The 14397-nt window shown below is 58.6% G+C and overlaps 2 protein-coding genes across 4 annotated transcripts in view; both read right to left on the bottom strand.

Moving 5' to 3' along the window:
- Positions 1 to 1341: 1341 nt before the first annotated feature.
- CASTOR1 (cytosolic arginine sensor for mTORC1 subunit 1) lies at positions 1342 to 6005 on the bottom strand. Of its 3 annotated transcripts, none has more exons than XM_007975384.3 (9): positions 5661 to 5999; positions 4985 to 5055; positions 3628 to 3815; positions 3410 to 3542; positions 3080 to 3206; positions 2511 to 2624; positions 2265 to 2347; positions 2081 to 2175; positions 1342 to 1925 (listed from the first exon to the last, which is right to left on the bottom strand). In XM_007975384.3, the coding sequence occupies exons 1-9, from the start codon at positions 5771 to 5773 to the stop codon at positions 1857 to 1859; spliced, it is 993 nt and encodes a 330-aa protein (XP_007973575.1). In that variant the 5' UTR covers positions 5774 to 5999; the 3' UTR covers positions 1342 to 1856. The 3 variants fall into 3 exon arrangements, with proteins under 3 accessions (XP_007973575.1, XP_007973576.1, XP_007973577.1); XM_007975385.3 differs by having other exon boundaries at positions 3080 to 3203; positions 5661 to 5982; XM_007975386.3 differs by lacking the exon at positions 2511 to 2624 and having other exon boundaries at positions 5661 to 6005.
- Positions 6006 to 8236: 2231 nt separating this feature from the next.
- TBC1D10A (TBC1 domain family member 10A) overlaps positions 8237 to 14397 on the bottom strand; it is a 35366-nt gene continuing 29205 nt past the window's right edge. Inside the window, exons 4-9 of the mRNA XM_007975387.3 lie at positions 11960 to 12066; positions 11164 to 11278; positions 11019 to 11084; positions 10156 to 10345; positions 9875 to 10029; positions 8237 to 9079 (exon numbers count right to left, since the gene is read on the bottom strand). Coding sequence (XP_007973578.1) covers positions 8603 to 9079; positions 9875 to 10029; positions 10156 to 10345; positions 11019 to 11084; positions 11164 to 11278; positions 11960 to 12066 — 1110 coding nt within the window. The 3' untranslated portion in view covers positions 8237 to 8602. The remainder of the gene's footprint in view (positions 9080 to 9874; positions 10030 to 10155; positions 10346 to 11018; positions 11085 to 11163; positions 11279 to 11959; positions 12067 to 14397) is intronic.

Genomic DNA, 14397 nt, shown 5'->3' with positions numbered 1-14397 from the left:
GACTCTCATCCCCCCAACAAGAGACAAACTTGGCCTGGTGTGGCACTTCGGGAGGCCAAGGCAGGCGGATCACTTGAGGTCAGGAGTTCAAGACCACCCTGGCCAATGTGGTGAAACCCTGTCTCTACTAAAAATACAAAAATTAGCCTGGAATCATGGCGGACCGCTGTAATCCCAGCTATTCAGGAGGTTGAGACAGGAGAATCTCTTGAACCCGAGAGGTGGAGGTTGCAGTGAGCTGAGATTGCGCCACTGTACTCCAGCCTGGGTGACAGAGCGAGACTCCATTTAAAAAAAAAAAAAAAAAAAAAATTCCAAAGAAATGCCCCCTTCCCCATGTTCCTGAAGGAGCTGTCTCCTAGGTCTCCATGCACATGAGGAAACTGAGGCTGGAGGGAAGGGCTGGCCCAGGCAGCCCCTGCTGCTCACTCACCAGGCTGTGCTGTGCTCTTGGCTCCTGTGATCTGCAGCCCGAGGCCACAGACCCCTGGTCCCCAGGAGCAGGGCGGGCGCATTGCCAGAGGCCTGTCCCTGTTCTGGCTTTTCTGAGGAGCCACCACGACCTCTGAGTACACAGAAGTCACACCCTTCTTCCCTGCCTGAGCATGGGCGGGTCTGGGCTGAGGGTACCCGATAGTCTCCCTGGGGCATCTGTGGGGCCTCATCAGGCCGTGGCAGGATCCCAGCCTCACCAAGCAGGGTGGCGGCCCCCAAGGACAAAGCGGGCTCCAGGTGGCCTCCAGGTCCCTGTCCTGTCCTCCTGGCCCTGAACCTTAAGAGTGACTCCAGGAGAGCCCTGGTGGTAAGAACCGACTGATCTCTTAGCCAACGAGAGGGACAGCCAGAACTCAGGCAAGGCCCAGAAGAAAGCAGGCAGCGGGCTAGAAGAAAGCAGGCAGCAGGCTGGAAGAAAGGAAAGTGCTTTTGGGCCCTCCTTGGTGGGTTTCGTAGCAGGCTGGCCATATCCACAGTGACAGGGAAGGCTGGGAGACTCCCCAGATAGGAGGGTCTGGGAGTCTCTGCCCAAGTTCAGAACCCTCTGGGCTATTTGGAAGCTATTCTGAAATCTGGGAACAGCCCAGATTTCAAAGGCAGGCATGGGAATGGGAATCATGTGACTTTGGCTAAGTCATGTCACCTCTCAAAGCTTCGGTTCCTCGTCTGGAAAATGGTGATAGTTTACTGAGCTGTGGTGAGACATGAATGAGGCGAAGCCAGGTGAGCCCTGCCCCAAGCCAGCTACACAGAGAGAGACCAAGACCTCAGATAGAGGGGACCATGAGGTAGAGCCATGGCTAAGACTCAGACCCAGAGGACCCCCAAGGACTGTAGCCCAACCCAGTCACTACAAAGTCCTTTATTAACAAGTCAATAAAAACAGAAGAGAGAGAGATTGTCAAAATGCTTTTCTCGGCGGCCCCAGAGCGGGAGGCACTGTCAGGACTCACCTGGCCAGGGAAGGCAACCCCACCAGAGGCAGAAGAGAGGTCAGGGCCCTGTCGGGGGGACAGCTGGCCCAGGAAGGCTGAGGGGGGTGGCTCGGGCCTCAGGCAGGGACTGTGCAAACGCCGAGGCCGCGCAGGGAGTGATGGGTTGGGGGCTTAAGCCCCGAGCACCGTGTTCCCCTGTGTGGGCAGACACGCAGTCAGGCTAGCACCTGCCCACTCCACCAGCGAGTGCACACAGGTGTCTGCGTAAAAGCCGGTGCCCGCACGCAGCTTACATACAGAGAGCAGAATGAGGGTCCCCGGCAGAACAGGGGGCTCATTCTGGAGCTTAAGGAAATAGCTTTAGAGAAGTCTTTGGAAGCCTGGGTCGAGGGGAGAGCAGGGTGGCTGCTCTGTTCCCCATGGGACTCAGGAAGCCAGGCCTTCCTGCCGCCGCTGGAGGACCTCGATGACGCTGCCGATACCGTCCTCGGGCACCTGAGGGCAGGTAGGCAGGAGGGAAGGGTCAAGACAGAAGCTGACCAAGGCCACCCCTGACTTCCTGGCCCAGCTGAGACTACCTTTGGCCGCCCACATTTCTGGGCCTCACTCTCCCCTCAGGAGCTCCCCCAGCCCCAGCCCATGGTGCTCACCAGGGCGTGGTCGAAGTTGAAGGTGCTGATGTAGTAGGCAGAGATGTCAGCGGCTGCCAGGGGACCCGCAATCTGCGCCACGATGCCACATTCATCTAAGGGTGGTGGAGAAGGGGCACATGTGGCACATGCCGGTTGCTCCCCAGACACTCCCCAACCCCCCAACACCGGGAACGGCCCTCACCAAAGCCCAGGGGCTGTCCGCCGATGCGCACCATCCTCCACAGCTCCCCTGAGGAGCTGGTCAGCAGCAGGTCACTGGGGAACCTGGGGAGGGAGATGGGTGATGGGCAGGGCACCCCCATCCACCCCTGCCTGACCATGAGCTCTGGGACAGGTACACCTGCTGACCTCAAAGTCTGATGCCCCACCTCCTCCCTGCCTGGACTGGCTGGGGCCTGGGGCCCACCCAGGGTCAGGGGTCACCTACTTTTTCTGTGTTTCAGCATCCATGACAATGGAGATATAACCCTCGATGAGGGAGAAGGCAAAGAACGTGATGGAGCTGGGTTCAGGACTGCTAGAGGCTGCCTCCTTGGGGGTGCTGGGGAGGGATGGGAGGTTTAGGGGTTCTGCCAGGCACCCAGCCTACTGCCCCTGCTGGAGGACCCGGATCAGCCTCCAGAACCCTGGGAAGGAGCTGGTATGGTGGCCTGGGCAGGCTCTGCTGTCTCTGCTACCCGCCCAAGGGTCCAGCCCTCTGGAAGGTGTGGGTGGGAATAGGGGAGGACAATGAACCCAGCCTGTGCCAAAAACAAAGGACCCCAAGGTTAGAGGGCCAGACGAGGGCACAGCTCAGAGGACACCACTGGAAAGAGATCCAGCTTTGGGGCAAGAACCTTCCCCGAACATCACTGAAGCACAAGTGAGTGTCATGGGCTGCCAGGAATCCCAAGAGAGGACAAGGGAGAGTTGCAAAACTGATGGATGGGTAGAAGGTTGGGGGACAGAGTGTAGGGAACAGTGGCGTGAGGACAAAGACGAAGTTCCAAGGTCTACCTGTGCGAGTAGAAGAGGACATCTATGAGGGTGGTGGCGATGGCTGGAAGCGTCTCAGGGTCCAGTGTGAGGACACAGAAGCGGTTCTGTGGGCTCTGGATGGGATGCACCGTGGGGCTGAGCCCTGCTGGAGGACAGCAGCAGGTGAAAAGGTGTCCGTGGGCTGGGGCGCCCCCTGGTGGCCAGCCAGGGAGAGGCGTGGGCCAGGGGCGGGTCTTATTATCCAGGAACTGGCCAGGGTCCTCCTGCCCCATTGCGGTCTACAAGGGAAGGGATCCAGTGGGAAGAGGAGGCCCTGCCTAAGTCCAGGTGTCAGAGGGCGGCCCTCACCATGCTGAGTGCGGGGAAAGCCATTGCTGGAATCATCCCTCGTCACAGGCACAGGCTCTCCGCCCACCTCGCGGTAAATGTCGAACTCCTGGGCCAGCGTGTGGATCACCACGGACAGGTCCTGCTCCCGCACCTGGGCCACAGCAGATGGCACATCACATGGGCTCCCAGGTACCTATATCCACCCTGTTCTGCATCAGCACCAGCAGGAAACTCACCAGGATGAAGTCCGTCTGGTAAGTGGACAGCATCAGCACAGACACGTGGTGCTCAGCCAGTGGCGCGATGACCGAGCGGGCGATCTTGGTAACCCCAGCAGCCTGCACTGCCGCACCGCTGTGAGACGACACGTTCAGCACCAGCCATGTGGCCTCAGCTACTTGCAGAAACTCAGATGGGGGCAGCTCTGTGGGCAGGGGACATGCCAGGTCAGGGTTTTCAAGGCTGGCCCCTGTCCCTCTCTGAGCCTCAGTTTCCCTCTCTGTGCCTTGGAGGGCTCCATCAAGGTAAGGGCAGGTCTGCAAGCTGGGGCTGTCTCCCCCCAGTTCTGCTCCTGAAGTCCCTATGTGTGCAAAGACTGAGAAAGGCTTCAAGTGCTGGCCTGGTGGCATTGAAACTTCCCACTTAAGATCAGAGGTCCAGATTCAGACAGACCTGGGTTCAAATCCCAGCTTTGTTAATTTGTCTTGTGACCTGGGGCAGATGATTTGAGTCTCAGTTTCCTCATCTGTAAAATGGGACGACAATATCTACCTCACTACCGTGTCTTCCGTGGGTTAGCAGAAGCTTTATACCACAGGGCACCACCAGGGGGCATTCGCAGATCAGGTTGGCTGGGGGACTGCCTTTTCCCCTTTTGCAGACCCAGACTTCCCTGAAGTAAAAACAGGGAAACTAAGGTCTGCAGTGGAGCAGGGGGACAGGCCAAGCTCCAGCTAGCTCGCCTGAGACTCCAAGCCTGTGAGGATGGGCCGGGCCAGCAGCAGAAGGAGGAGCTAGGCATCAGCTCCAGGGCCCAGGGAGGGCCCAGGCTGGCGTCCAGTCCTGAGCAGGGGCCAGGGCCTGGGTGGCTGCTATTCACCCCAGCACAGCCAGGAGGCCTCCAGGACCCTCCCCTGAGATGGCTGCCTACTCCTGCATTGCTTCCCTCGGACTCCTGGAGTTCCCAGACCAGCAGGGGAGGAGGTGACCCAAACCAGGGAGATAAGACCAGGAGGAAATCATACCCAGGGACTTCTAACAGCAGCACTTGCCTGGAATCATAACAGAGGCCCTCCTGCAGGTCTAAGACTGCTGAGTGCCCTTCAGCGGTTTTGAGTTTATAAAGCCCTCATGGGACCCTGTTTATCAGAACCAGAACTATACCCATTTTACATAAGAGAAAACAGATCAGACAGGGGAAGTGATTTGCTCAAGGGCACACAGCCAAGGAGTGGTGGAGTAGGATTCGAACCCTGACATATCTGCTTTTAAGGCTTAAGCTCGTGGGACGGATCCCAGCAACTGGTGAGAACCCTACAGAAGGGGAGCGCGACAAGCCCCTCCCGTACTCCCGTTCCCCAGACCAGCCCCCACCTTTAAAGCCCTCCTCATCCACCATAAGTGTGTAATCCTCAGGGGTCTCCGTCAGGCTGAAGAACTTGCACCTGGTTGGGGGTGGGGAGCATCTTCAGTTTGGTGTGGAGAACTGGGGATCGGGAGTGGATGTCTCTCCATCTGCCCCAGACACCCCCACGACCCCGGGCCAGCGCCTTCCTGCCCCCTCGGCCTTTAATTTCCAGGGCAATGGGATGTTAGGCCCATCTCCGGGGTTGGGGGCTACTTTCCGGCCTCCCGACCTCTCCAGGAGCCTTCCACCCCTCCACTCCTGGAGGGAGGAGAGGTTCACACCCGCGGCGACAGCCTTAGGGGCGTCGGACCTTGGACCCCCTAGTCCAGCCCCTCTGACCTGAAGGGAGGTGTCCTGGAAGGAGCTCCCCGGAGTGACCAGGTAGGAATGCCCACATTTGACACCACTGAGTTAAGCATTGCCCATCCCAGGCTGTTTGCGCTTTGCCCCTCGGAGGGGGCCTCACGGGGCCGGATAGGCTGTGGTCCCCCAGGCCGGATGGCGGCCGGAGGGGAGAGCCCTCCCCACCCGCTCCCGCCCGCCTGCCTGCATGCCTTACGGCGATCCTAATCCTCCGACCCTGGCCCGGAGCGACAGCAGAGCCCCCAGCCCCCATCTGCGCTCCCAAACCCGGGCGCGCACCGGCTGCGGTGGGGCAGGAAGAGCAGCTTGATGAGCGGGTGGGTGTAGAGCCAGAGACCCGGACGGGCGACGCTCAGCACCCGCACCCGGTGTTCTAGGATGTGCAGCTCCATCGCGGCTCGCGCGGACCCGACCCCACCGCCAACTAGACCCAGGCCGCGCGGGAGGCGGGGCGGCGGGGGTGGTGCCCGAGCCTTAAAGGAGCCGCTGCGCGGCCGCGTCCACGCCGTCCGCTACGCGGCTGACCCGCCCAGCCAGGCGCGGCGTCCAGCTCTTTGACGGCCACGCCCCGCGGGAAGAAAAGCCTATTGGGTGGTCACGCCTCCTCCTAATACCAGAACCGCTTTCCAGCACACCGAGACCGCCCCGAACGCCTCCGCCTTTTTTAGCACTGGCTCGGGGATAGACCCCACCCCGTCTGACTCCTCCAGGTCCCGCCCATGACGCGCCCCATCCCTGGGCTCCGCCCTTCCCGCGGAACGCCGGCTGCGCAGCGGGTGGGATCTTCCAGGAGGTTAGGGGACGTTTCTGTCCTTCTGGCACACACGTGGGTTTTATGATTGAGGTCCTTAAGACAGAAGGACCACGAAACGAACTGGAGCTCGGCTGGGACCAGAACGCTGCCCCAAACCCCTGGAGCGATGAGAGGCATAAGTCGGCTTTGCAGCGCCGTCCACCGGGCACCTTTCCCTCTCCTGCCTCTGGTGGTTGCAGGGGGCAGGGCCGCCAGCACAAGATTGGGATTGATACCTACCCTTCCCTGCTTGCGAGGGGGCTGACAAGTTGAAACCTGGCCTGGTAGCCCCACTTGTTCCTCTCATCCAACTTTCAAAATAGAAGGCACCCCACTAGGGACACACAGAGATAGAATTCTAGCCACCTCTGCCTGAGCGACATACTTTAGGTTAGGGGGCTGGAGGTGGCCAAGGCCTAAGACTTGAGGTCCCTCGATACAAACAAAACCCAAAAGTGCTTGAGCCAGTGATGCCCAGTGCTCAAACTTTGGTGGGGGAGGCCCATGCAGCTGAGGTTCAGTGAGTACTCAGACCTCAAGCCTGAAACTTGAGCCCCAAAGCCTGCAGCCATTAACTGGCCTGTGCACATCTAAAGTTGCTTCAGGTTCAAGGAGGCCCCCAGCACTGGCAGACACCCCAGATCTTATCAGGCCCCCACAGGTCTAAGAAGACCCCAAGGCTGAGCAGGCATCAGCATGTCCATGTTGGCTCCATGCAGGGCCAAGAATGCTCCAGGGGACCCTTGTCTGCCCCGAGCACCCTGAGGCCTCAGATGTGAGACTTTGAACCAAGTAGATTAAAGCAGGCCTCAGGCCTGATTGGGACCCAGCAGGCCTGAGCAGGCCCTCTGCCTGCTCTGGAGCCCCCACCACAGGCAGATGGAAGCCAAGTTAAGCCTCCTCCCTGGACTCTCGGGCTTGACACATTCCTGTGGAACACTGTGTAGCCACCACATCCTGGCCTATCCCCTGGAGGACTAGGGGAAGGAGGAGCTTCTCAAAGGCTGAGCCCATCTCATCAATGGCAGGTGCAGATAGAGTGGGAAACCACAGGGCTGAGGGGAAGGAGGCAGGAAGTGGGGTGGCCTACCCTGATAGTCTCTTGAGACCCTTCACCTCCCTAGGCCTCAGTATCCCCAGCTACACCAGGACAGGATGTTCCAGGCCCAGGCGAAGCCTGAAAGCTCCCAGGGAGGCTCTGCTCCTCCCTCTCCTGCCCCCTCCCGCTCTGGCCTGGCCTGGCCCAGCTTGGTCATCTGCCAGGAACAGCGCTATTGTTTGACTGGAAAAGCTGCTTCCTCAGCAGAAGGGGGGCCTCTCCCAGGGACACCCTGTCCTTGCCCTCACCAGTCATTAGGTTGTGACCGCAGTGCCTGCCTGGGCCCTCAAGGGCAGAGTCAGGTCTCCTGCAGCCCTGGTCAGGAGAGGAAGCTGAGTGAGGGGCTCTTGGTGCAAATCTGGCTGAGGCTAGGTGGTTCCTTTCCCGCTCAGCTCATGTTTCCTCATCTGTAAAATGGGGCTAATCAAGCCTACTCGACCAGTTCAGCCTGGCGCTTGGCAAGTGTTCAGTAAATTGAAGGTGGCATTTTATCAAAGACCCATACTTCGCCCCTCTCCCTGAGGGCTGAGCCTGTAAGGACATTTATGGTGCTCCACCCTGGGCCCCATCCCTGACCCCAACCCAGAATGAGCTCTCAGAAACTTACTGGAGCCTGAGGTAGCATCCAGGCCAGGCCTTGAAGGAGGAAGACCCTGAAACCTCCTCCTTAGGAGTCCCTGCCCCCTTGGTGGTGGGTGAGGATGAGGCCTAGGGAGCACGCCCTGCTCTGCCCAGCACTGAGCTCCAGCCCTAGTGTCCCTTATCTGTGGCAGAAGGTAGACATAAGGCAGTGGGGATGGGGTGAGTGAAAATGGGGGTTAAGAATGGGGGCTGGCCAGGGACTTGGCATGTCCTCTGGTAAAGGTACCTCTCAGAGAGACTCTGGTGCTGGGCTGGAGCCCAGGAGGAGGGGCTCTGTAGGGCAGAGAAGAGATGCTGAGCACCAAGGTGACCAAGGTGGTATACGAGCTATCTACACAAGGCTGTTTATTTCTGTACAAAACCATGTTTCTATTTTACACAAAGAACACCCCACCCTTTCCCCTCACACCAGCACCCTAACCCTGGGGAGCATCCCCCCAGGAGAAGGGGGCTGAAGGAGGCCCCACCCCCAGGCCCTAGCTTCTGCCTGCCCTGGCTGGGCCAGCCCGAGTGCCACTGTAAAGAAAATAAATAAGGAGGCTCAGGCAGAATCTGTGTTGGACCAGCCAGACTCCAGCCCAGTGGCCAGGCGGCTTGGCCCTCAGAGGGTGGGCAGGCCATGGAATGTCAGTTCATGAACCGTGTAGGTATGTGGAGACCCCGCCCTGGAGGCCTGAGCTGCCAGGGTTACAAATAGGTGTCCTCACTCTCTTGGGATGTCAGGCTCTCCTGGGAGCAGTGGTGGGCTGAGACCTGGGGAGCCGAATCCTGAGGGGCTGAGTCCTGGGGGCCTGAGTCCTTCGGGGGCACATGCTGTGGGGGACATGCATCTCCTGCAGCGGCCACCACCATGGCTTGATTTGGAGCTGGGGGCTTCTCCAGCTGCCCTCTCGCCTTCGTCTGCTTCCGCTGCTCCTTCTGGGCCTGCTTGGGTGGCTTGGGCTTGGCTTTGGAGCCAGGGAGGGGGACATCTGGGGGCAGGCGGATGGACAGTGAAGGTTGTAGGGCAGGCCGGGGACCGGGTTCTGCATCCAAGATGGCCTTGGCACCATGCAGCCTGGGCGGGGAGCAGCACTGCAGCTCACCCCGGGTCTCCTGCCAGCGCCGCAGCTGGATGAGGTGTTCGCGCTCAATCTGGCGCTCTGTCACAGGCAACTCCACCACCTGCCGGGGCAGTGACACAGGCAAGTGGGCGCCAAGAAGGACCTTCCCCTTCTGCCTCCCAGCCTGGGCCCTCAGTCTTTCTCAGCATCCCCCAGCCCTGGCCACTAAACACTGACCTCAGGAAGGATGAGGGTCTAGTCCCAAGCTGCAGTCACAAGCCCCAGAGCTGAGTGCTAGGTGAGCTGGACACTTGAGACTCACCGTCTCAGAGGAGAAAGCTGCCCACAGCTTCACGAGTCCACCTGCCTGACTATGGGGCTGAAGGGATAAGACCCAGACAGACAAAAACCTGCTCTCTGCCAACCTGTCCTCCACCACTGCCCAGGGCAGCCTGGCTGCTTAGGCTCAAATTCCAGCTCCACCTGGGTGGGTGACTTTAAGGGGAGTTGCTTAGTGATTCTGCCTCTGTGAGCCTCCATTTCCTCATGTGTAAAAGCTGGCCATGCATGTTCCATCTAATTGCCCCTGAGAGACAAGTATCCATAAAGAAAGAAGAAAGGGAAATAAGAGCTAAGGCTGTGAATGGGGTACCAGGGAGGAAGAGGGGGCCGTGGGTCAGCACTCTTCATTCCCAAGCGACTCGGATCCAGAAGGCCCTGTAGAACCAGGCCTCTCTGTGCCCCATGCTCCTCACCAGACAGAAGGATGAGGTCCGCCCACATGTTCTGGGCCACCTAGCAATGGTCCTGGCATAGGTGACCTACCCTCAGGGGCTGAGGGTTAGAGGGACCCCCTTCAAAGGACCCCCACCTGTTTTCCTCCCTCCCCATGGTAAGGGGCAGGCGCGGGCTGTACCTCCTGGACCAGGAAGGCCTCCTGCATGATCTTGGGGCTGAGGCTCCGCAGTCGCTCGATGGTCTCATACTGGCCCTGGCAGGCTTTGACCTTCTCGGGGGAGCCCAGCGCGTGCTTCAGCAGCACCAGCCCTACCCGGAAGATGATCTTAACTCCTGCATGGGGGATGGGCAGTTAAGTACAAGGAGCCTTTTGGGGGTTTCTCTGCAAAGAGAGGCCCCCCTGTGGGCCTCTGTGGGCTGCTGAGAACAAGGGTGCTCCCCCCAAGCCCAGCCCAGTACCTTCGCAGAAGAACATGTCCCAGACGCGTAGCACAGAGCTCCAGGGCAAGGTTCGGGAGAAGGCGCACATGAACCACTCTGTCATATAGAGGAGCGGGTCGATCTTCTGACGGCTGAGGTGCTTGTGGGCCACCGGCGACACCTTCTGCAACAGCGAGAAGAGGATCTCCCCGTCCAGCTGGATCGCTTCCTGGGGAGACATCGAGGCCACGGGACCATGACCGTGGGCTGCAGGAGCCAGGGCAGGGACTACACCCCAGCACCCAGCACCCAGCAGGCTCAGGCAAGTTCCGCCTGCAGGGTGTCTGCCTTTGCCAGGTGCTAGGATACAATGATGAGCAAACCAGAGCCAGTTGGTCCCCCAGAGGAGCTTATCCCAAGAAGGGCACATAAGCAAAAGAGCCTGGGGAGGGGAGGGGCTGAGTGCCTCTAACAAGGCTGGGGCAGGACTGCTCTCGAGCATGTGCTGGAGGGCCTCGTCTGTCTTGGTCAAGAAAGCTCCCTGAGGGCTAAAAGCTGAAGCAAAAGAGAAGTTTTTAGGGGACAGCACGGGGATGAGAGCTTCCAGGCAGATTTTAGCCTAGGCCAAGGCCAAGGGAGGGAGGAATTTGGTGCCCTGGAAGAACTTCAATCCTGCCAAGTGGCCAGCCAGAGCAGCTAGAAGCTGAGATGAAAGTCAGTGTAGAAGGGATAACATCGCAGTCCAAGAGACTTAACCCTGGCAGGCCTTGGGACTTCAGCCTGAAGGCAACAGAAGGCCGGGCAGTTTTTAACCTGGGCAGGAGTTACTATGAGAGAAGGGCCTGGAGGGGCCACAGAGGGTGTCCAGCCTGGGGCAGGTCCCAGGCCAGGTGACCACTCACCAGTTTCTCGCTGTAGTAGCCGGGCAGGTACTTCTCACAGATCTGTACCAGGCACCAGAAGGCTTGCTGTGGGCGAGAGAGACGTGAGGCCTTGCCATTGGGGGTTCCCCACCCACCCCTCTGCCTGCCCGGGGCCTGGTGGTACCTCAGCAGGCATGTGCATGAGCAAGACGGCGGCAATGGGAGCCTGGGCCTGGCAGTAGCCCTCCTCGGGCCGGTACAGCGTGTAGGCCTTCAGCACACGGAATAGGTCCTGCTGGCTGTGGAGAGGCCAGGCAGAGCAGTGATGACCGGGGTGACTCTGCTACCCACGGCCTTTACCTGTGCCCCACTGGACGAGCCTGCCTCAGAATCTGCATCTCCCTTGAGAGGGGAGGTGATCTGCTTGTGGTCACCATGGGATCAGTCTCCTACTGGAGCACATGGACTCTCATGTGCCCAGAGGAAGGAGGTGGGGAAGGTCTCCCCCATGACAGGGAAGGGCAGAGGCTCAAAGAGAAAACAGGGAGCAGGGCCAGGACAGGATGTAAGGCTGTGTCAGGGCTGGAAGTAGGGGCCCCTCACTCAGCAGCTATGGCCTCTTGGCCAGGCCAGCTTTGTCCCTGTGTCTGTCTTGGTCCCCTTGCCTGCTCCATCTCTCCCCTGCATACCTTCCACTCACCCAACTCCCTCTATCCCTCTTTCTCCCCAACAAAACCTGTTTCCCGAAGAGGGCCAGGCCAGGCAAGCTCTAACACTCTGGAGTCAATGAGGAAAGCCCCCCCTAGAGGTAAGAGGAGATGCTGAGAACACACATCAGACTCAAACCAGAAAAAGGGAAATGCTAAGAGTGGAGTTGGGGGCACCCAGCTTCTGAGGCCCTGAACTCACTGTACCTCCTCAGACCCCTTAGAGACAGGGCCTAGAGCCACCTCCCACCTCACAAGGCCCAGCCTGCTCACCCGTGGCCCCCCCGGGACACAAACATCTCATGGAATGGGAACTGCCGGTGCAGGTCACGCTCAATCACGTCCAGCCACTTGGGGTCCCCAGGGGACATGTCCAGCTCCTAGAAGCAAGGGCACATATTAGGGGCTGGGGAGGATGGAAGTGGGCATTGCTGCCAGGACATGGCTGCCCAGGGATTAGGGGAGGGAGGCCTCCACCAGGGGCAGCGCCCACCCAAGCCCATCACAGACTGGGCCTTCCCGAGGACAGGAAGAGAAGCTCAGGTAAGGACGCCTGGGCAGGGACAAAGGGGCAAGGTGGGAAGAGCCCTGGAAACCTTAAACCTGGCTCTAGGAAGACCGATGCGGGCAAGAGTGTCCACTCCAGCTGTGGCTAGAAGGACCTCCAGACATTTCATTCAGGAGTCAGTTAGATATATTATGTCACATCCTTAAGACAGAAGGCTGCTTCTCTGAGCAATAGCTACCAGCTGTTCCCACTTCTCTGAGCCAGGTGCTAAGCTGGGCACAGGGTACCTGTGGACCTCACTGATCCTTCTCCTCAGTCTCCAAAGGTAGGACCTATCATTACACCCTGCTCGCAGATGAGAAAACTGAGGGTCAAGGCCTCATGGCTAGAAAAATGGTAGAGCTAGGACTGGAAGCCAGGTCTGACTCAGAGCCATCCATCCCAGCTCCTCAGCTACGTGCCTCCCTGTGCAGGTGGCGTCACCTATCCAGGAAGTGAAGTGTGTGTGAGATCTGCACAGAGCTCTTTTTGGAAGGACATGACATCTGTCAAACCTTAACCTCCGATACTTCTCTGGGTGCCGAGGTTTCAACAAAGTTTTACTCTTTTCTTTGAACCTCTGTGAACATTTCAGTATGTGCACCTTTACAAAACAACAAAACCATTACAAAAAGGAAAATCTTTTCTTGGTCATTTGAAATGTTCTCTACCTTGATTTGCATGTTGGTTACATGAATGTGTATTATTTATCAAAACTCACTGAACTGCATGCACATTCAAGACCTATGCATTTTACTGTATGTAAATTCATACCTCAATTTTTAAGAAAGAATGAAAAAATAAATGAGGAGGAAGCCCAGAGGGCTGAGCAGGGAAGCAGAGTATTCACCAGAGGAACCAGAATGTCCTCAAAGGCGTGGCCCAGGCACTTTCATGGGGGTGTTGGTTTAAGTACAAGTTGCCTGCAGGGCAGGGGCAGCATCAGGGAAGGCCCTCAGGAGGGAGGCCAGGTCCTCGGCAAACATACCCAGTGGGCACAGACCCAGGCCCTGCCCTGAAGAGCAGGTGACTTCATACAAGCCCCTTTCCCTCTCTGGCCCTCAGTGGGAGTGTCCTAGCACTAAGCTCAAGAACCTAGGGTGCCAGGAACTTGACTAGAGAGTAAGGACTGAGAGGAGCGGCTGACAGAGTGTTCAGGGCTGAAGGGGACAGGGAGGGGCTGGGACCTCCACAGAGCCCTAGAGCAGCCACATAGCAGAGAGGTGGATACGTGCCTCTGGAGCCGCAAACACACTTGTGATGGGGGTCTGTACTGTGCACCTCTAGGTACTGTCTGAGCGCAGTGCAGGTTTGCTTTTGTCAGAAAGGGGAAGAGGGCCCCACAAATTCTCCTAGCAGTTCCCATGAGGTAGAAACCCGAAAACCCCAAAAGTCAGTTCCTAGGATGTGTTCATCTGGTACCTCAGCAGCCTAAGGCACTTGGCCACACATGGTTGGTGAGAAAGGAAAAGGGGGTAGCTGCAGATAGAAAGGGCATCGGCAGACAAGCAGGTACCACAGTCACGGGGCCTGTAGCCTCCACCAGCCTGAGGGGTACTGGCGCCATCAGAAGGTGAAGCCAGAGAAGAAAACCAGGTAAAAAGGGACAGGGAGGTCCTGCCTGCCCAAGGAAGGAGGAAGAAATAGCACATGCAGGAGAAGAAGGAGCCACCAGGGCCTGCAGAGCCTGCCCTGAATGCTGAGGTTGGGATGGGCCACCTGGACTGCGTATTGAATGGAGGGCCCTGTGGGGAGAGAGCACAGAAACAGGTGTATGCTGCCATCACACACCGCCACTGTGCCCTGCCTCGCCATAGGACCCACAGCAACCAGGGGAAGCTTCTCATGCTTCCTCTGGGCCACCACAGGCAAAGTCCTTCCAGGTGTGCTCACCAACCATTCTTCCAGCCCCCAGGACTGGGCAAGAACCCATCACCCAGCTTCGGTGCATCAAGAAGGCCTTCTCTGCAAATCCACCTCCTCACACGAGCAACCTTCCAGACCCCCTGGGGGTGGCTGATTCTTCTCCGGAAGCACAGCTCTGCACGCACATGCACACAGCTCTGCATTCTGCTGCACACACGCTCACACTTGCTGAACCACACAGCCAGGAGGCTGGCCAGGCTGCCCACGCTCTTGGCTCTCATGCCTGGCTCTGGCAGCC

Source organism: Chlorocebus sabaeus, chromosome 19, assembly GCF_047675955.1.
Source record: "Chlorocebus sabaeus isolate Y175 chromosome 19, mChlSab1.0.hap1, whole genome shotgun sequence".
Taxonomy (NCBI): domain Eukaryota; kingdom Metazoa; phylum Chordata; class Mammalia; order Primates; family Cercopithecidae; genus Chlorocebus; species Chlorocebus sabaeus.
Note: the sequence above shows the minus strand (reverse complement) of the source record. Positions and strands in the feature narration are given on the sequence as shown.

Coding starts and splice junctions, on each gene's coding strand:
- CASTOR1 (XM_007975384.3), bottom strand. CDS start 5,773: ATGGAGCTGCACATCCTAGAACACCGGGTGCGGGTGCTGAGCGTCGCC. Junction 3,543..3,627: donor ACCAGACGGACTTCATCCTG/GTGAGTTTCCTG, acceptor GCTGTGGCCCAG/GTGCGGGAGCAGGACCTGTC. Junction 2,348..2,510: donor GATGCTGAAACACAGAAAAA/GTAGGTGACCCC, acceptor CTCCCTCCCCAG/GTTCCCCAGTGACCTGCTGC.